At 44.4% G+C, this 22,175-nt stretch overlaps 1 protein-coding gene across 2 annotated transcripts in view; it reads left to right on the top strand.

Moving 5' to 3' along the window:
* Window positions 1-22,175, top strand: part of SHISAL1 (shisa like 1) — a 618,079-nt gene that overhangs the window by 364,100 nt on the left and 231,804 nt on the right. The window contains exon 4 of one of the 2 annotated variants that reach the window (XM_086952732.1): window positions 13,719-14,006. In XM_086952732.1, coding sequence (XP_086808858.1) covers window positions 13,719-14,006 — 288 coding nt within the window. Of the gene's footprint in view, window positions 1-13,718; window positions 14,011-22,175 lie in introns of those variants that run through there. The other variant, XM_086952731.1, reaches the window with a different exon arrangement.

Genomic DNA, 22,175 nt, shown 5'->3' with positions numbered 1-22,175 from the left:
TGTGCATTGCTGGTAAATGTATAGACTTTCTTAACTTCTCTCAGTTTAAAAAGGAGAACATTTGCCAGAAGCTATACGGAATAAGCATTGACAAAGCCAGTAGGTGTGCGGTTTATGTGGTAACACATGCAACATTACCACATTAGAGTAAAACATAGGGAAGGGAACCAGCAGGTGTGTAAAGAAAGTGATATATTTAAAATAGTAAATAATCTCATATAATTTGATGCAAGTACACCAGTGGAGGTGGAAGTATGCACCAAACAGCCGACAACATTATAAAAGAGATTAATACTCCACTGGGCTGAGACAAAACATAACTGCCAACTTCCTAAAGTAATGGTTGAAAGAGGCTGATGGAAGAAAGTTAATGGCTGCGCTGTCAAACCCAGCACTATAAAATGTCCACTGCTAGCTGGCTCAAGTAGTATTTTGAAATAACCATTTCTGAATTTGCACGAGACTAAAGAGTTACATTTTGGTTATAACAAGAAAATATTTGAATTTAAGTAGACTGGCTTAATTGTCCAGTGCTTCATAGACAAAACATACAGCCTTGAATTCTATTCTCCCTGGAATATCCGGAATAATATGAATAATGTACAGGTGGTAGAAGGGTGTGAGCATGGAGGACACACGGATGTCAGGAGTGTATGTGGTCGGCATATTGTAGTTCGATCTGTGTGTGCTGTGCAGTTTGATTCCAGGAATGTGTACAGAAGGTACATGGGTACCATGAGTTGGACTACAGAGCATAAGATTGTCAGGAATGTATGTAAGTGAACAAGAGTAGTATTGGGTGGGGCGTGCCCATCAATTTTTAATAGTGCGTGGAATGCACATCGAGAGTGAGAGTCAGTGTTGCTACTCTAGGTCGCATCTGCAGTGTCATTAGTGATGTGATTAATGCCATTGGTACTGTAAAGTGTGAAGTCATGTGTGAAGTCATGTGAAGTGCATCTCATTGAACTACTTATAAAGCTCCTAACTCCGTTAACAAGACACGGGACGTTGCTCTCCTGCCATTTGTGGTATCTGGTGAGGATTCACATTTGAAGGGCATCACAAATGCACTCATTAGGTCGTGCCTAGGGTCAGTGCGCAATCGCTGCTCTAGGGAAGATCTTTGGTAGTTCACTACGTGCGGGAAGCCTTGCCCACTGCCCCACCCATTTTTTCATTGGCTTGTGTCTTTGTCATTCATAAATGCTGTGTTCTGATTGATTATGAGGCTTGTTAGTCCCTCCTTATTACAGCTATGTCGTCATTATTACCCTCCCATGCCTACTGGCCCCTTTACTTCGAGTGTTACACAGTACGGTATGTGTTATTTAGACTGTGAGCACAATTGTTTTCCGTGCCTTCTCATCCCCTCCTGTTGTTCATGCCTTCTCCCTCCTCCCCCACCTGCACTCCTTTTGTCCATGCCTTCTTGCCCCCTTCTCCCCCACCCGCACTCCCATTGTCTGTGCCTTCTCCCCCGCCGGCACTCCTGTTGTCCGTGCTCCCCCTCCCGTTGTCCGTAATGCAATGCAATAGGTCTCGCGTAACTGCAAGTCCTATTACATTGTAAATGCTTGTTTGTTACACCTGCAACCATGAAAAAGGATTACGTTCTTTTTTATCAAAGCGTAAATGCTCCCATATGCGCACAAGCACTGAAAGAACTGTGTGTACCACGTACTCTTAAAGGAGCTTCGCTAGTGTCTTCATTTAGATTTCAATTAGGTTGTTTTGGTTCGCAGAGTTTACTTTAGTCTATTGTTGCAGAGGCTGCCCCCAAACAACCTAGCCAGCCGGAATGTGAGGCCTTGCACTGCGAGTGCAGATTGGTCAAGGGTGGTTTGTTCCATACAACAACAAAGTATATATTATAGAGACCTTCTAGCTAAGTGGGATTTTACAGCTTAAATGACATAGGGCCAGATGTAGGTGAAATAGATTTACCGATTTTTAATTACCAAATTTAACCGATTCGGTAATTAAAAATCGGTGAATCTATGGGGTGGACATGTAGGTATTCCAGATGTGCTGGAATACCGATTCGGCTTTGAAGCCCATAGGAATGAATGGGCATTACCAATTCGGTATTTACCGAATCGGTAAATACCGATTTTCACAAGGGTGCAGGGGGTGTCACTTTGACACCCTCTGGCACCCCCAAAACAGGCTCGGGTGCCATGTGGCAGGCATACATGCCCTAAGGGCAGGTCTGCCTGTCACATGGCATAGGTGTGCATGCACACATGTGCATGCACACCCGAATTGGTATTTTACCATCAAATTGGATTTGATGGTAAAATACTGATTCGGTAAGGACTCTGGGACTCTGAAGACACCGATGACATCCGAGCCCTGATGGACAAGGGAGAAACAGCGGCCCTCATCCTCCTAGACCTCTCCGCGGCATTCGACACGGTCTGCCACCGCACCCTAACACGGCGCCTCAGCAACATCGGTATCCAGGACAAGGCGCTGGAATGGATCATCTCCTTCCTCGACGGAAGAACACAGCGAGTCCGCCTACCACCGTACAAGTCAGAGGCCTCCGAAGTCATCTGCGGCGTCCCCCAAGGATCATCACTGAGCCCCACCCTCTTCAACGTCTACATGAGCCCCCTCGCGGCCATCGTACGCAAACACCACCTCAGCATCATCTCCTACGCCGACGACACCCAGCTGATCCTCTCCCTGACCAACAACCCCGCCGCCGCCAGAGCCAACCTGCACGAAGGGATGAAAGAGGTAGCCGAGTGGATGACGACCAGCCGCCTGAAACTGAACTCGGACAAGACGGAGGTCCTCATCCTGGGCTCTTCACCCTCCGCCTGGGACGACTCCTGGTGGCCTCCCGCCCTGGGCACCGCACCCAAACCGACAGACCATGCACGAAACCTGGGCTTCATCCTGGACTCCTCCCTCTCCATGACCAGGCAAGTCAACAGCGTCTCCTCGGCGTGCTTCAACATCCTACGCATGCTACGAAAGATCTTTTGGTGGATCCCCGCAGAGACCAGGAAGACCGTCACCCAGGCCCTCGTCACCAGCCGACTGGACTACGGCAACGCCCTCTACGCCGGGACCACCGCCAAGCTCCAGAAGAGACTCCAGCGGATCCAAAACGCCTCAGCCAGACTCATCCTCGACATCCCACGATCCAGCCACATCTCCGGTCATCTGAGAGACCTTCACTGGCTCCCCATCAACAAGAGAATCACCTTCCGCCTCCTCACCCACGCACACAAAGCCCTACACGACCAAGGCCCGAGCTACCTCAACAGCCGAGTCAACTTCTACGCTCCCAAACGCCACCTCCGATCAGCCAACCACGCCCTCGCCGCCGTCCCCCGCATCCGAAGAGCGACTACAGGAGGAAGGTCCTTCTCCTACCTGGCCGCCAAGACCTGGAACTCCCTCCCGTCCGACCTGCGCCTGACCCAAGACCACCTCTCCTTCAGGAAGAAGCTGAAGACCTGGCTGTTCGAGCAGTAGCGGCACCCCCCCTCCCCAGCGCCTTGAGACCCTACGGGTATGTAGCGCGCTTTATAAGTGTCACTGATTGATTGATTGATTGAAGAGTCCCCCCTACATCTGGGTGGCTCAGATTCGGTAAATTTACCGATTTTTTTATTTTACCGAATCGGTAAAATTATCGAATCTGTAATTTTACCGATTCGGTAAAATAATGCCCCCTACATACCGGTTACCCTTTTACCGATCGGTAACGGACGAAAATACCGTTTTTCGGCCATTACAGACCGACCTACATCGGGCCCATATTCTTCGTGTTGTATGGATAAAAGAATCAGGCAGCAAACCAGTCACCCACACAAGGCCCACCCTAACCCCTGTGCAGGGTGCGCGCCTGTTGTATCTGAGCACTAAAGCCGCCTTTGAACAGAAAGACAACATGCTCTTTTCTGACAGTACCTTCTTATCTAATGTAAATGATAAATTCTCATTCCAACTTTTTGCTCCTTGCTATGGTAATTCTTATGTGTTTCTCGCATACCCAGAACCACTGGAATCATGCCACTGTGGAGGACCAAATTATGTGGCATGGCTTACTAAATTATGCAGCAAGGAAAGCCAAATTATGTGGCATAATGTGGCACACTATATGATAGTATTACCTTATCATTTTGAAATTGTAACTAGCTAACACTATCTGGGCAAAGGTTTCACCTCATTAGAACCAGTCAGTCACCTATGTACAGCATTAAGCATGAGAATGATAACCAGTCAACTTTTTGTAAGGGCCTTCCACTGTGCAGCAACATATGTTGCCATTTTTTTTTAACTTTTGACTCGTATGAGCTAAACACATTTCTTTTTTGTTAAAGTCTGCAGATTATGTGGCAGATGATGGATTATGTGGTAATTGCAGAAAAATAATATTTCCAGTGGCCATGCTCATTTCTCCTCTTTCCTTTCACCCCTTGTACATTGTGTTTATTGCTTACCTTTTCCCTCCTTCTTGTTTTCTCCCTATCACTTTCTTCCTTTCTACGTCCTGCTCTTGCTCTGTCTCTCAACCTCTATTGTTCCCTGCCCATCACCTCTCTTTTTTATCTTTTACTCTTACCTCCCCTCTCCTTTCACCTCGGAGTCTAACCGTTTCCGTTTATTCAAATCATTTTTCTTTCCTCTTCTCTTCTTCTTTAAACCTCTCTTTTCACTCTTTCTTTCTCTCTTGAGCATGCCTTTCAATTTGTTTCTCTTCCTTTCTCCTGTTCTCTTTTTTTCTTGCTCTTTGTTATCTTCCTCTCTTCCATACCAACCAGCGTCTGCATTTTGCAGACCACTCTCTGTCTTTTTATGGCGCTGGCACTCTTGCTGTTTTTTTACTCCCTCTGAAATTGGGTTTCTCTGTAATTTTCTCTCATCAATCTTTTTCTCTGCCTAATTTATCCTTCACTCCCCTTAAATAGCTCTTTTATTCTGCCCTTCTTTTATCCTCTCACCCTTTCACTGTCTCTCCTACTTTTTCCCATGTTTCATTTTTTTAATGTTGCTTTTTGCTTAAGACCTTCACTGCTAGCCCCCCTCCCATGTGCTAAGCATTTTTTTGCTATTTAGTGTAGTTGGCGCTTGGGCCCTTTTCGCACACATAGGTATCCAAGGTATGCACACCAAATTTGCTTCCTTTTTTCCAACATCCTGGGGATTCTAAAGTACCCAGGGTTTGTGGATTCCCCTGGAAAGGACAGAGAAATTACCCAAAATACAGCTAAGTTTGTTTTTATTTTGGAGAAAAAGTGCCACAGAAGAGAGAGTCTAATTTTACCTGTAAATGGCATCAACAAAGGGTTAGCGATTCTAAGAACACCATCTTCCCAGCTTTCAGGAGCTTGCAGACTTGAATCAGAAAACCACATTTTTCAACACAGGTTTGACATTTTACTGGGAGATAGCCCATTTTTCCTATTTTTTGTGCTTTCAACCTCTTTCCAGTTAGTGGTAGAAATTGGTGTGAAACCAATGGTGGATCTGGTAAAGTTACACTTTTTTCAAAAGTAGGCAACATTTTTAATTCAGCAAGGGGTCGTCATTTACGTACATTCTTCAAGGTGTTCCTATAGACAGTAACAGTTGAAATAAAAAAATATTAAATTTGAGTTAAAAAACAGCCATTTGTGCATACGGTTTGTTCTGCAACTTCTAAGTATGACAGATTTTCATAAGCAATATGCCATTATGTTTGCTGGACCCTTCTGGTTGCGAGGACATATAGGGCTTGTAGGTTTTCCAAGAATCAGACATAACCAGAGCCAATGCCCAGCTGCATCTTTCATTTTTTTTTCATTTTGTAACGGGTATATTATAAAGAGTGAACAATAGGTATCAAGGGAACCTATGTATTTCCAAAATGGGCACAAGATATAGAATTTAGAAGCAGTGGTTATTTGCACATCTTTTAAATGTGGGTACCCATACTAACATGTGAATTACAGGGATTTCTCAAAATGACTTCTTTCTTACACAGTGTCTTACATTTGAAAGGTCAAATGCAGAGAAAGACGATTGGTAATAAGACTTGTTTTACTATACTGTATTCCCCCAAGTCTCCCAATAAAAGTGGTACCTCACTTTTTGGGTAGGCCTAGTTCACGTGACAGAGATGGTTCCAAAATTCAACATGGATACATAAGAATTTTCCACTGAAAATTGACCCTTTTGTTGCAATGTGCCTAGCTGTGGATGTTGGGCCCTGGCTCAGCCAGAACCTATGGAAACCTAGCAAACCTGTACACATTTGAAAACTAAACACTTTAAAAAATCCAAGATTGGGTGATTTGTGTGGCTCTCAACAAGTTCTGTTACCCAGAACCCTTTGCTAACCTCAAAATGTGTGTAGAAAAACAGATTTTCCTCAATTCTGTGCCGGAATGTTCTGGAATCTGAGAGGAGCCACAAACTTCCATCCACCTAGCATTCCCAAAAGTGCCCCGATAAAAATTGAAACTCACTTGTATGGGTAGGCCTAGTGCTTGTGGCAGGAAATAGCCCAAAATGTGACATGAGTGCATCACATTTTTCCACCTAAAACTGTGCATTTTTTTCCAATGTGGGCAGCTCTAGGTCTTGGACCCTAGCTCAGCTGGCATCCATGTAAAATTAGCCAAACTGTACATTTATGAAAACTAAACCCCTAGGTGTATCCAGGGTGGACTGACTTGCATGGCTTTCACCACATTTTGTTACCTATAATCCCTTGCAAACCTCAAACATTTTCCTCACATTTCTGTGTTGGAATGTTCTGGAATCTGCAGGGATCCACCAACTTCCATCCACCCGGCATAACCCCAAGTCTTCCGATAAAAATGGTTTCTCGGTTGTGTGGGTAAGCCTAGTCCCCACGACAGAAAACAGCCCAAAACACAACATGGACTCATCGCATTATCCCACCGAAAAATAACGTGGGTAGATGTGGATTTTGAGCCCCAGCTCAGCCGACCACTAGGGAAACCTACTAAACCAGCACATTTTCGAAAACTAGATACCTGGGGGAGTCCAGAGAGGTGTGGCTTGCATGGATTCCCCAACGTTCATTTACCCAGAATCCCTTTAGCTAAAAAAACAAATTTTCCTCACATTTCTGTGCGGTAAAGTTGTGGGATCATCGGGCCAGCATAAATTTCCTACCAGCCAGCATTCCCCCAGGTCTTCCAATAAGAATGCTATCTCACTTATGTGGGTGGGCGAAGGGCCTGTGACCGGGAAGGGACCAAAACGCATTGTGGAGACATCAAAATTATCTACCACAAAACAGCCTGTTTTTGCACAGGGGGAACTTGCCTTTTTTGGTTCTGGGGTTGGGTGCCATCTAGGGAAAACTATCAAACCCAGGCATTTCTGAAAACTAGACACCTGGGAGAGTCCAGGGAGGTGTGGCGTGCATGGATCCTTCAATGTTCTCCCCTGCAAACCTCAAATTTAGCTTAAAAATCTAATTTTCCTAATGATTGCGCCATCGTCATCACATCGCCGGAGTAGGTTGGAGATGGCAACCAAGGTGCTTCCGCTGCCATCCCTGGTGGGGGAGGTAGAAAAGGGCAGCCCACGGGGGAGCGCCAGTGCTTCCCTCATAGGTAGGTACGAGGACGGATCGGTTCCGTCCTAAGCACATGCCCACCGCAGCTGAGGACTAAACAGTTCCATCCTCAGCATGAAAAGGTTTAAAACGCTTGCAATACAAAATAGGAATAAGAAGAACACAAATGACAATCAACATATAGGATTATAATGTATTTTTATTAGTACATTCTAAAAAGTTAATAGTTTGTCCAGCTCAAGTCTTTTATTTGTATAAAAATTACTGAACTGGGACTGGACAGTTGATGTGTTATGCAGGGGGAAATAATAAAACATGCTCTCAAATGAAAACACAAATGAGCTCATTGACACCAGGGGCCCTATCACATATATGGTACACTTTTCCTGTTTGCACCATGGTGCACCTTCAAACTGGAGTGCCGTGCATTGTCAGGGAAAGTGTGCCCTAATATGTTTAATGTGTTGCCCTCAGGGCAGCACAATCAAGATACTGAGTGACTACTTCAAAGCTGCTCTGTGATTCGCAGTGCAGGCGTTACCCGCCTGCACTTTCAAAGGCGATTAGAGATCCCCTTGTCAGCGGGTGCAGTGAGTGACTGCATCCTCCTGCAAGAGGGATGTCTGGGGGTCCATGGGACCCTTTTTCATTCACGAGAGGGTTGCCCTCAGGGTGCGCCACCTTTTTATGGCGCAGTTTCAGCGCGCCTCCTGACAGTTTCTTTACTTTTGTTCCTGAGTCCGTAATACAGCACGGGTGCAGACACAAAGAGATTCTCTCATTTGCGTGGGGCAACGCCCCATGCACATGAGGTAACGCCCTCTTCACATAGTGCTGGTGCAACATGTGCACCAGCGTTATCTGCATTGCAGAAGGGGCGTCTGCACCCTTATTGTAATACCAAAGTGCCTAAGGAGGGGCTAAAATCAGGCACACATGCCCATTGTGAGCCTGGGTCACATTTCTGCAATACGGCCCCAGATGTTTACAGTAGTTCTGTTAATACCTTTCAAAAAGGACAGCATTCTTTAAATTTACAATAACTTGTTTTTAGGACAAACCTTGGCAGCGTATGCGCTGCTCTGAAAAGTATGCTGTATTCAGGTATGGACTTGAAGCTCCTCCCACTCTCCGCCCATATTTTTCATTGGCTTTTATTTATGAGTTTAAAAGCAAGACATAAATAAAAGGCATTGTCATTTACAATGCCAATAGCTCAAATGCTCGTAAATGCGAGACCTATTCCATTGCAAATGCTTGTTTTTATACACTAATCTCTTTTTAGGCCTGGCTTGACAGAAAAGCTGTTTGTAAGACATAATGCTACAAGTTCATCAAAATATACATAGAGTGAACTTTAGCTCCATCATGAATGGGTGTGTTAACATGCGTTTTCACATTACAGCCTGGCCTATTGGTTTTGTCAGTGTTCGTGGTATTTGGCCTTCAATGCTATTATATCTTTTCTCCGCCAGCAATATTTGCACCCTGCTTTATCTGTTTCCTTCTTTTTTATCCCCGTGTGTCTGTCCTCCTTTAAATACTACCAGGGCACACAAACTCACATTAAAACAATAACAAATACAGATATGTCAAATACCGAAGAGCCTTCGAAAATATAAATGGTCAAGTGCTTCTTAGCTTTCTTTTCTGTAGTCCAACAAATCTAATGATTTCCTTTGGATGGCACATTTGTTAATCTGTTTGCTCATTAGAACAGGTTCATGGATCACTATTATTTTTGAGCATCAGCCCCATGATGTACAAACAAAATAAAATAATACACAAATCACAAGAAGATATCGCAAAATCATCTCCAGATCGTCTCTTTTTTTTTTTTAAGTTTCAAGAACAAAATTTTATCAAAAGAAGTTCAGATAAGGTAAGCATAACATATCATAAAAACCATGTTACATAAAAATGAATTCAAATATTCCTAAAGAAAAGAAATAAGTATAAAGCATCGCAAAAGAGAAAAGAATGAAGGTATAGAGAAGAGAGAAAAGGAAGAGAAAAAGAAAAGAGAGAAGGAAAGAAAAAGAAAAATGCAATATGCTATAAGCACGACTAATAACTATAACAAATGTAAACATGATAGTAAAGTTCAAGATCACACAATCGATCCACTTTGCGTGGGTCCGATTAGCACTGAGCCGACAAATGCTTCTCTGAAGCTTTGATGAAGTGCTGAGCAGAAGAAACCCCTCGTGTACCCAGGTGTCTCTGGTTCCCATGGCGTGCGGCAAGGCGGATAAACTCTGATAGACTATAATTGTTTGTAAGTTCGTAGTTCGTGCTCAGAATTCTAATACCTTGGTTGCTTTTGATATTTCCTGTGCCATAATGCTAATCCGAGACACTCAGTTCAATACATATTTACATAAAATGATTCATGCAGACCCGCTTCTGGCATAAACATTCATTTTGATGTATTGAAATTTATGGAAATCCATTTCTCGCCCATCCCCGGCATTGGTTGCTTGCCTAATATCCAAAAAGGATTCCTATCTCAAACGGTGTCCTCTCTTAAAAAGTGACACGTCGCAATTCTTCAGTGATGGATTGGCTTGGAGAAAGCAAAGACTTCCTTCCTGTTTTAGAAAACATGCCTTTGTAGTGTGAACCTGTAATGCGGGTGCGCGTGTAGGCTCTGCTATCGCACGCTTTTGAAAGACTACAAAGTCTGCAGGGAGAACATGAAATAGATTCAGGAATTTTCTAGACCATTAAGCATAACCGCCATAATTGATAAGGTGCTAGGACTTCTCGCCCACGCAGTTTGACAAAACAACCCACCACGGTCAAATTACTAAGATTCCTGCCTTCAAGAGCCTCATCCCTTACTTATAAAAAAAACCTGTGAAACTCTTTTTAAAACGGAGACGTAAGTTAATGTCCTAAACTCAGCACTTATAACTGCATAACTTGTATTTATTGAGTCATGACTTAGGGTGCCCTCTTCTGGACCCTCGTAATGTATTTTCTACCTCACATCCATGTACAGCCTTTAAATCTATAATGCACAACAAACACTACAAAAAATGTAAAGGATTTACTAGTGTAAACTATGTCATGTAGTCTCCAGTTTGATGCTTTGCCTACCGCTGCTGACTGGCCCGCACAGAAAGGGGAGCCGCAACAGCACTGGGGCTGTTACTTGCCCACGATTTAGGGCCAACAAAATATAAATATCTGCTCTGAAGTCATCTATGAAATATATTTATTTTATATAGACTATGTGAGGATGGTATAGCTGATAAGTTCCATGGATGTTGCATACTGATTTATCTGTGAAATATCGAAGCATGAAAATGCAGATTTATTGTAAACTTTGGCCCAGGAGCAAATAAAGTGGGAGCCGGTAAACTTTATGTAAGTGCAGAGGTGTGTGAGGAATAGCAAATCAGTAAGAATCGCATTCACAACCAGTCACAAATTGCAATTCAAATCCAGTCGTAATTGGTGACTGTTTTATTAGCGGTCACTGATGACATCACAGAACCAGGAAGTACAGTTACAGTAGAGTGCAGGAGGTGAACAGGGTCTGCAGACATTGCGAGGAGCTGGAGGATAAAGATTATAGAGGAAGGAAGAGAACAAAGAAGTTCTGATACCACGATCTGGGGACCTTAGTAAAGGAGTGTATTGCTGAAAATGACAAGCTGTTTGGGCCTCTGAGTAAAACGTAAGCCACAAAGAAACACCTATGGACCTCCATCCACCACATGAACAACGTTTTTGGAATTACAAATCTACAAACGTTGTATGGCCTCTGTCCTCGAAAAAAGGAAAGGTTAGCCAGCAGGAAACATAAGGCAGAAACAGTAGGTAGGGGGTCCAGCATTAAACCACTAGCCAGCCATATGGATGAATTCAGAGAGACCTTGCTCCAGTGCACGGCAGTCTAGTACAGGCTAGAAAATGCTCTTCTGGAGCGCCGGATGTACAGGCTGGTAAAGTGAGAAGGGCTAAACAAATTAGCAAAGCGTCAATGATGCGTTTGTTTACTTTTGTTATCTATTTTGGAGTTTTATAGAGCTCTGCCTGTAACCTTTCAGTGATTTTATAGTGAAAGATAGAAAACAATATATCAGAAAAAAACACATGAGGAGGAGGAGACATCCAGTCAGGAAGGGAAGGTGCCCTTAGATGAGGTTCTGAGTCAATGGTCCCTGTTAATGGGCCAGTTCCATCAGAATGAGTTGAAAAAGTTTCCAATAAGTCTACACGGTTGGTTTCAGATTTCAGCTAAGTCTGACATTTTTCACAGTCTTGGGCTTTGCACTCAGAGGGATCTTCTCTGTGGTTCATTCATTTGTACTGCCATTGCTGGAGAAGATTGGCAGCTGATGAGCAGAGGTTTTAGCTGGGATGTATGGTAGTTCTAGTTTCTATAGGTACTTGGGACAGTCTTCAAAGAAAGCTTTATGGGAGCCAATGAGAATCTTGAATTTAATCCTAACTTTGATCCTTCGCCACTGGAGGATATTCAAAGCAAGTTTGATGCTGTCCCGTTTTTAATTTATTTTTATTTTCAAAGTTAAGGCCCTTTCTGACTGCCTGTTATACAATCTTTGTAACCTAGCAATGTGTGCTCTGGGAGGCAAGTGATGAAGGGTCTCGTTTGGTTTGGAGTGGTGCAAAAATGTAACAGATTAGGGAGGGCTGGAGGTTGATTCCTTTGTCACTGAATTGATTTGTGGAGTGAAGGACATTTAAGAGTATGCCCTGGATCTTGGCTTTTGGAGTGGTCCCAATGCCTTGTGGGCCATTTGAAGGGCTGTGAGAGAGATTCAACTCTCCCAGTACAGTCATCTAAGTCTTGGTCCCATTCATTCTTGGGAACCTATCCCTCAGCCTCTGGAGGGCATGGTCTAGACATGTGGTGATATTGGTAGTATTTTTGGGTTCTTATTCAATCTGAAAAAGTTAAGAGTCTCATCATTAACATATGTAAGATTACTTGATTGTGCTCAACATGATGTGCTAGGGAGAGTACATAAATATTAAACAAGAGCCGGGATAGAAGGGTTGATGCTTGAAGGCACTGTACACAGGATAGCAGACGTGCGGCTAATTCAGCTGTTCTCCTGTTCCTCACTTCTTGGCAGCATTTTGAGAAGAAGGAATGGATCCAGGATAAGGCAAGTCCCGTATTCTATCTCGAATTTACTACTGTCTGTAGCAGTATAGTGTGATCAACAGGGTGATAGTCTGCAGAAAGAATGAGTAGTGAGAAGGCTGCGTTTGTATTCTTATTCAGTGTGGAGCAGTTCCTCCTTTTATATCTGCTTCAACTGTCCTGGTACCCCCCCTGGGTCGAAACTCAGGTTGATGGTCATGCTGGAAGTAGCTCATTTCCACATTATCTTGTCGCCTCCGCCAGGATCTTGTTTCTAAAAGGGAGGTTAGCATTAGTACTCTAGTTTGCTAAACTCCTAGGGTTTGCATTCAGCTTCTTTAGTGGAGTGATGAATAGGACATGCTTTGGGGGTAGGGGGGTCAGAGATGGTTCTTGATCTGAGAGATGTTTTGTGGCTTCCTGGATAATAGAGAGGAGGAATTGTTCAGGCGGGTCGGCTGATCATATCTGATTGATGATCGAAATTACTTTCCTCTGCTGCCTTGACTTGTCATCTCTTCAGTTTCTAGTAGGTGGATGCAGCCACATCAAGACACACAAGGTGGGGAAAATGTCAGCACTGCCACAGTGCTCCAGAGCGGCAAACCTAGAGTGGGCAGAGGGAGGAGGAGATAGGTTGAAAATATTAATACCAACAGTGGTTTGCTTCGGGTGGTAGCTCGCACAGTGAACTGAAAAGTGAGAATATTCCATATGGTGACTTCCAAAACTCTCAATCCCCGAGTGCCTATAGATCCGCATTAAACGTCTATCCAGTGCATTAAACATAATCTCTTATTGTTGGCGGTGTTTGTCGATTAACAGCCTTTATAGGACCTTTGCTGTATCATTCACAGTTTCTGTTAGTGCCTTTTCAATTGAAATGATCAATTAAAATGAATATATTATATATTTTGCTCTAGATTGTCAAAATACCTATTCTAATTAATAGAATATAATGCCTATTTCATACTAGTTCAAGCTCATAAACATAACGTATTGCTGAATATTCCTTTTTTATTTCTGTTTTATTTATTCCAGCAATTACAGCGCACTGGTCGGCGTGTGGATCTATGGATTTTTTGTTGTCATCTTGTTGGTGTTGGACTTTCTGTATTACGCAGTAAGGAACTATGACTGGTGCAAGTATTATCTGGCACGGTGGGGCATCCAGGGAAAGTGGCTGCAGCAGGGACAAGGCCAGTGGAGCAGCCCTTCTCGGGACACGTGCCAAGTACAGACTCGTTCTCAAAGTTCACAGGCCGTGCATACATTAAAAGGAGATGCTGTGAGCTCACCGCTGATGTCTTTTCAAACTTCAACTGCCTGGTAAGATTCTCTTCTTCTTGCTCCTTTGAAATCTGAGATAGCAAGGATATTTTATTTTCTGTGTTGTCCTACTCTTTCCCGCGCCTACTTCCCGTAAGTAGAACCTTCACAGTGTGTTGCACCAACCACTACCTCGTGCTTATGAATGACATAAACATCAGAGATAGGTTGCCTTTGCGGATTTGCATGTGCTATTTTTCGGCTTTGGAGTAGTCCTTTCAACATTTACAGACTGCATGCTTGTGTCCCTAACCTCCTCAGCCCTGAGACTGCCACCGTTTTTGAATTCTCCCTGGCATCTGCACTTGTCTCCTGTCAGCAGCCATTAATCAAAGGGCCTCCATAGCTTGGTGGTATGGTTTTGTCTGAGTGGTGCCACTTGATACACCAGCATTTTCTCCCCCCAAATATCAGTGACTTACACCCGTGGGCTACTTGCTTTTGCTGTGCAACCAGCACATCGGGTTTGTGCTCTCTAAAACTGCAAATACATAAATCCCTCAAAAATCATTCTTACAACAGCCCTTGTGAAAACAAGGTTTGCGTGGCGATGGAAACTACACGGCCAGCTATAACATTTATCTCGATTAAACCCTGAAATATTGAATTGTCCTCAGATATCCCAAAATATTATAAACAATACCGTATGCCAAAATATGCACGTTTGGCCTTTACACAAGAGGGCGAAGCAACTCCGGGTGACAGACGAGCCAGGAAATACCCGCAACCACGACACCCCTCTCCTCGTGTGGGAAACAGAGACAGATTCGTTCTGCAAGTAACTAAAACACACAGGAATAGATAGATATAAGGATTTTCACTCGGAATCCGTGCTGCAATCAACATCTTGTTTTGCATTATCCAGTATATTTTGCTATTGTGTTTTTGAAAAATGACACATACATACAATATTCCGGTTTCACTGGAATTGAAGAATGGCTACATTCCACGTTCTCATATTATGGTTCATAATATTACATGTATTTCTTTAAAGATTATTTTCCTTCTATGTCTTGGACACCTTAAATCTCAAGTTTATATGACTGTTCTTTACCACCCAACAAACAGACATTTAATCTTCTTTGTACCCTCCCTATACGGATCAAAATGTCTCCATTTGCGTTATATATTTTTCTATGTTTTTACTTGCAACGCGCTAGAGTAATTTCCACAAAATATAAAACGACCATAAAATAAATCAAATAGATGGTGTCTATTTTTCACAAGGGCAGTGTTTTATTACATTTGATTGGAGTAACCATAAGCCCTTAATAAGAGGAACACATATCTTGCGTAGCGTTATACAGTTTATAATGTGCACGTGACCTTGTGCTTTTCAGCCTTTTGGACGGACCCCCGGTAAAAGATGTAAACATAGGGTGCCGAAAAATAAGAATAACACAGGCAAGTTTGACTCCCCAAACCCTTCACTGGCTCGCTCCTCATAGATTCCCGAAAGACTTGGCATTCTCAGCTAAAGTGCAATTATGCATTCAGTGCCTGCCTAAAGCCTGTCACTAGGCCAGGAGTACTGTGGAAGTGCGCTCAGCTTGTGTTTGCCTTGCAGAGCATGACTACAAAAGGGAAAACACGCAGCTGCTTAGAGGGGAAGGTCTGCCAAGTTTCCACCCTGTAGACGTTAGTAATTATACACAATTAAGAATAACACATTACTAAGAATGTGCGGCCACTAACTACAATGTCTACAAAATAAAACCAACTAAGTGTCTCATTCCTGAGTGATGTCTCTTGTTAATAATTCTCTCAGTGCATTTTAGAATAACACGTTGGAATTATATGCTAACGTGACGTCACCAAGATGTGGTTGATATTAACTTTGCACCTCATGCCCCGTGCAACGATGTAAAGTTACATCCACAAACAACTGCCTTATTCGTGGATTTCAAATGTTTAATGGAACTCTTCTGTTTGTAAGCTACACCATAATATTTAGTTCAAAACCGGAAAACATTAACTGGAACAGTGGAAGCCATTATAAGCACTAAGCTCATGAACAATTCCTGCCTCTGGGTGCCTGCACTGTCAGTCCTTGAAGAAAGACTGAGCATTCTGCTGCTGCAAGAGGAATCACCTTGCAAAACTCTGGATGCAGAGTACTCTTTCAATACCTTTTTTTTTTACAAGAATGCGCATCGTTCAAGGGAAACTATCGATCTACCAAGTCCATCTGTTGCTGGGCACAGCGCGGTGAGGGGTGCAGGGCGGTTGGTGGTTGTGCTGGTTGAACCAGTGATCATGATGGGGGCGATGGTGTGGTCTGTCAAGGTGAGTTCATTGATGTGGCTGTACTTGACTCTGGCTGTGAAAGTGGGGTTGAGTGTGTGTCCTGCACTGTGGGTGGGCGCTGTGCGTGAGATTGGTGACTCGTTGAGCACGTTCATGCTTTCAAGGAGGTTGGTGGTGTTCATGTCTTCGGGTTCGTCGAGGTGGAAATTGAGGTCTTTAAAGAAGATGTAGTGCTTGGAGTCATTGAAGATCGGTGCAATGAAGTCTGGGATGGCATCACAGAAGTTGCGGCGAAATTCTGAAGGTCTGTGAGTGAGCATGCCTTTGATGGTGGTTTTCCCTTCAGAGTTGGAAGTTGAGATGCTTCATGATCGGGGTGGCATCATCTGCGATAGTGGTGCACTCTATGGCTTCCTTGTGAATTATGGTGATTCCACCTCCGTGTTTGTTGACGCGGTCTCGCTATGTTATCTTATAGCCATTGGGCGCTGCTGAGGCAATGATAAGCGCTGATGTGGGTTTAAGCCAGGTCTCCCTCTCACCTCTTTATCATAACACCCTTTCCCTCTACGCTCCTTTCATCTCATCTTCTATGCTCTTTAAATGTTTTTCCATGGAGACCTAGCCATTTGGCCGATGCCCGGTGGAGCTACTGGATAGCTATAGAGGAGATGGGCTGTGGACTACCCCTCGACTCTCACCTACCCAGCCAGACCTTGGGCAGATTTTCCCTTTGTCTCTCTATCGTATATCCCTCCTACCCCTTTTACCATACCACTTTCCAGTCCTTCTCTCCATTTCCTAATCTTTTATGCTCCTTAAATGTTTTTGTTTGTGACTAGTGACCGTAGAGACCTAGTTTTCTGGCCGACGCCCAGTGGACCTACCTGATAGCTAAAGAGGAGATGGGCTGTGAACTTCCCCCTCGGCCGTCACCTACCCAGCTGGACGTTGGGCAGATTTTCCTGCGTCTCTTTGTCATATGCTCCCTCCAACTCCTTTACCCTACCCCATTACCCCCCATGCTCCATTTATTTCATCCTCTATGTTCTTTAAAGATTTTCCCATTGAGACCGAGCTTATTGTGAAGAACCGGGTTTTAAACCCAGCGGCGCCAGGGGCATGCCCAAATTCTTCGGATTCACCTGTCTTAGTTTACAGAGACACAGAATACTTCTGGGTGGCGTCAAAGACCAAATTTATTAGCTGCAGCTAGTAACAGAAATCCTAGAAATACAACACGGTGTACAACTCAGGAAACTGTTCAATTTTTGTAAGGCGAAACATCCCTTTTTATACCCAATATTCACATTACAAATGGACACCCACTGCACAAAATTCTAGCCAATAAGATACATTTTCCCACGCAGCATCACATAGCAAAAACCTCAATTTACATTGTCCCAACCCACAAGTTAATTATTAGTAATGTCCCAAATCCAATCTCCACAAGCCGGACGAACCCATAATTGAAAGCACAATGCATGTAATGAAAAAGCATAGAAAGGAAACAATGACAGATAACGAGCAAGATAAGGCATGTGTAAAGAACCTAAAAGTCAACGATGTCCTGAACATTGATTGGCAATCTCAGACAACGATCAACCAAGGAAATTGGCTTAGCGAGGTCCGTTTCAGGTAAAGGGGTCAGTTCCTTACAGTTCACTCACAAGTCAGAAAAGGCCTAGTTAATAAGTGCATGAACAACGAAGCCCATGCAACTTTGTTCGTTTGGTTACCTCCACGGGCCTACGTGATGGCAACACAAAATGGAGGCACGGACAAAATGGAACCCATATTCGAGACAAAGTCTCTGAATACGTAATGAACTCGTGGAGAAGTGTGGCTCAGGGGTTAGAGGCGGCAAACCCGGAAGCCGAGATCGGCCTGGACCAGGGTTCAAATCCCCGCCTCGGCGGGTATTGGGCTAAAAATTCCACGGACTCGATAATTCTCGCTCCGGTGCCTTCTCGACTCACGGGTTCACACTCTGCGACTCTGGGCAATAGCTTGCTTAATCTCCACAACGGCCCCTCACGGCGGGATGCCTGGCTTTCACCTTGTGGATACCCTGCCGGGGCTATCTCACAGGGGAATACCAGGACAGGTTCCCTAAGCAAGCGCCGGGAAACCCATTGCGGGTAGCTGTGCGCTATATAAGCTCAAATACATTTACATTTAGTTAACGTGACAAATTCACTCCATATTAGCCATACTTACTAAATACGGTACAACATCACCAAAATCGTGACGGAACCATAACCTCACAGGACAAGACAGAATTTACAGAACCTCAGTCCCTCCATTTGCCATTACGTAGGCAATAACCCAAACTCACGTTAATCTGAATCTAGGTCTATATCAATATTCATTAGATCATCAAGGTGTTGCTGGAGCATCATCCTACTACTCTCCACTTCTGTCGAGACAGGTCTCCGCACACACAAGGTAGTACAAAGACTAGAAATGGCGGGACCACACTGGATGCAAAGACAGCCAGAGTAAAGGATAGCTAAAACCATACCAAATAACGTCAGAATCTTCCACCCCCATTTGGACAGTAGTCCCCAAAACCATCCAGTCAATGACCAGTCTCCTTCGTCTACCTGAATAGACTCAGAAATCTTATGCAGTCTAGAGATGGCTTGGTATACTGTAGGGGCATTATCTGGTATAAAAACACAGCAACTAGATTGGATCAATTTGCATACCCCTCCTCGATCTGCAAGTATGATGTCTAAAACCATACGGTTTTGCAACGTCATAAGACGATCCGCTTGAAGCTCAGCGTTAACATTACTAAGGGCACCTGCAGTTTCATTTATAGTGGCCTCAACCACTCTCGTAAATTGTCGTATATTCCTGCTATTGGCCATAGGACCCCCAAACTGTAGGAAACCCTTGAAAAAGTCTCCTACTTCCTGTGCTGCAGTATCTTCCTGATTGAAGACACCTCTACCATATCTTGTCCTATGATAGTCCGGAGTAGTAGTGTATGTAGGGGGAAGCAAAAACGCCACATAACATGTTCCTGAAAAATCAGGCGGCAACCATGTATAGGCTCTGTCGTGACAAACAAAATATGTGCCTTTAGCTGGCACGAACGGAGGAGAAGTCTGAGATGAATAGACATAGGTTTGAATACACACACTCTTACCTAACTGAGCTCTCGGATTTCGGCCACTACCTTGCAATCAAAAGTGGCCTTGATGGGGTACAATCCAAATCGGGGGAGACCTTTTTCGTCTCTCCTTCTCTGTCAAACTGGCACTGTATCCAGTCACATTCCAACCAACGTAATCCTGCACCTCATCCTTAGGGATAGCATTATATGCATCAATATCTCGGATCATATCTACTATTCCCTTTATCAAGACACTATTACTCGGATTGTCTTTCACGGAACGTAAGGGATATACCTCATTTGCATAGATAAACATAGTCTGAAAAGCCCATACAGACCCATTGAAAGAAAAAGGCAAAACCAAATAGGGCATACCTCTATCTGTCATATGAGGCATAAGACCACAAACCCAGCAATTAGTGGTATTTACAACCAACTGATGCTGATGCAACAGCTGTATAAACAAATTGTTAACAAATTCTGACCTCCTTGTCTGTTCATGTTCAGGCAACGTATAAAATTGGTGCAAAGAAACAGTAGTAGAGGAAAGCATAGGTTGGGAGGTGGGTGCAGATTTCAATGGTGTAGCATAAACAATCCAACCCACACAAGCTAATGTGATACTTAAAAACATAAAAGAACACAATATGATAAAACATTTGCTATGTATCAATGTATAAACTCTTGTCTTAAAATCCATTTTCTCAACAACTCTCTCAGTTACAAAAAACTCCATCATCTAACGTGCTGCTCACGGCAACTTTCCTTCTTCACTTCAGTGTGCGTCCAGGCGTCCTTGACGTCCCTAGAACCGCAGACCTTCCGTCAATACGCGGGTCACCCCTTAAGAACTTATACCGTGACCCTGCAGCTGAGCTCGGATGGTAGCTCGAAAAAGAAAAATAGAACAAAAATGTTTCTTGTCTGAAAGAGTATAATTCTCAAAAAAATTCTAATTTATTTGTCCTTTTTAGACCGCAGATTATAGCGTTCTTTACCAGGCACCATCTGATCCTGGAAAAGTGTCTCTTGTTGCGTAGTGTCAAGTCTTAAATGCAATGGCACAGCTTCTTGCAGAACTTTGTCATCCGCACGTTCTGACTGAGTCCATTTCAAATGTGCGTCACTAAAAGGCACAAATCTCGGAACAATTTCAGTCTCAGAATCGGCAATACCGTCTTTAACCCACTGATCGTATGGTAAGGGTAAGGGTACCCTTTTACAATGGGTGGCGCGCACCCAGTTTTTCTTGCCGCAAACCTTGACAGCAGACCGAGTCGTCAATAACACCTGGTATGGACTTGTCCACCTCGGTTCCAGATTCTTTGTCCTTTGGAAGTTTCTCACGAGGGTCCACTCGCCAGGTTGAATTGAGTGACCTGCATCCACAGAGGCTGAAGGTAAAGTATCATGCACCTGTTGGTGAAGAACACGCAATTTAGCAGTCAAGTCATGTAAGTAATCAACCAACATAGGGTACTCGATGTCACTATATTTATTCGGCCTCAGCACACCCCAAACATTTGCTGGGCGTCCAAAAACAATCTCGTATGGGCTAAGACCCACACGAGAATGTACTGTCATTCTTGTGGACAAAAGTGCCAACGGTAAAGCATCGGGCCATGTAAGGCCAGTGCTTGCTTGTATCTTGGCCAATTTAAGTTTAAGAGTGCCATTGTAGCACTCGACCAAACCAGCTGACTGAGGGTGATTCGCAGCGTGGAATTTCTGTCTGATTCCCAAACCCGCACACACTTTCTTCATAATCTGAGCAACAAATTCACTTCCGTTGTCACTCCATACGATTGTCGGCAAACCATACCTAGGGAAATTTTCTTTAAGCAAAACCTTGGCTGTAGATAAAGCAGTATTATCCTTGAGGGGGTAGGCCTCTATCCATCTGGAAAAGGCACAAACAACCACAAGGACATACTTCAGGTTATTGCATCTTTCCATGTGAACAAAGTCTAGCTGTAGCACCTCAAACGGATACGTTGGAGGAGCAAAATGACCCGCTGGAGTTGGGGTTCCCTTGCCAGGATAATGCATCAAGGCCCCGCTCCCGCCTTCCCAGCTGACCCGCCCTCGCCCCTCCCCTTCTACCATCCACATGTGACAGATGCACTTGCGCGCAGCGGTTACGCGCAGCGGTCGCGCCGAAGGTGCGCCAAAGGTAAGCCGTCTACGCCCGTCCGCGCCTGGACCGCGCCCAGCGCCAGACCCCCTGGCCCTCGCAATGCCCAGCCCTCCCGCATTACTTACGACGCCTCCACCCTCCTAGCCCTTAACCCCGGCCGCTCCCCCAACTGCGTCCAAGCCGCTCCTGGACTCACCCATGGACCCTTCTCTTGCAACTCCTGCAAGTTCGACGGCTCCAAAACCAGCTCCTCATCCACCAACACCTATCAGAGATCTGACACCAACCACCTAAAATGCATCCTGCTCAACACCCGCTCGGTCCACAGACACGCCATCGACCTCTGGAATCTACTCGACACCATCTCACCGGACGTCGCCTTCCTAACAGAAACATGGATGAATGCCTCTTCGGCCCCAGACATCACCATTGCCATCCCGGAAGGATACAAGATCATCCATAAGGATCGCATCGAGCAAACAGGAGGAGGCATCGCTATCGTCCATAAGAACTCGATCCGCATCTCAACCAGCTCTGACGTCAACCTTGTCAGCGCCGAACACCTCCACTTCCAGATCCACACCGACCCCAAGACCACACTCAGAGGCACCCTCCTCTACCGGCCGCCAGGACCCCGTGCACAATTCAGTGACGACATCAC

The sequence above is a fragment of the Lissotriton vulgaris genome, chromosome 1_2, assembly GCF_964263255.1.
Source record: "Lissotriton vulgaris chromosome 1_2, aLisVul1.2, whole genome shotgun sequence".
NCBI classification, from domain to species: Eukaryota; Metazoa; Chordata; class Amphibia; order Caudata; family Salamandridae; genus Lissotriton; species Lissotriton vulgaris.
Note: the sequence above shows the minus strand (reverse complement) of the source record. Positions and strands in the feature narration are given on the sequence as shown.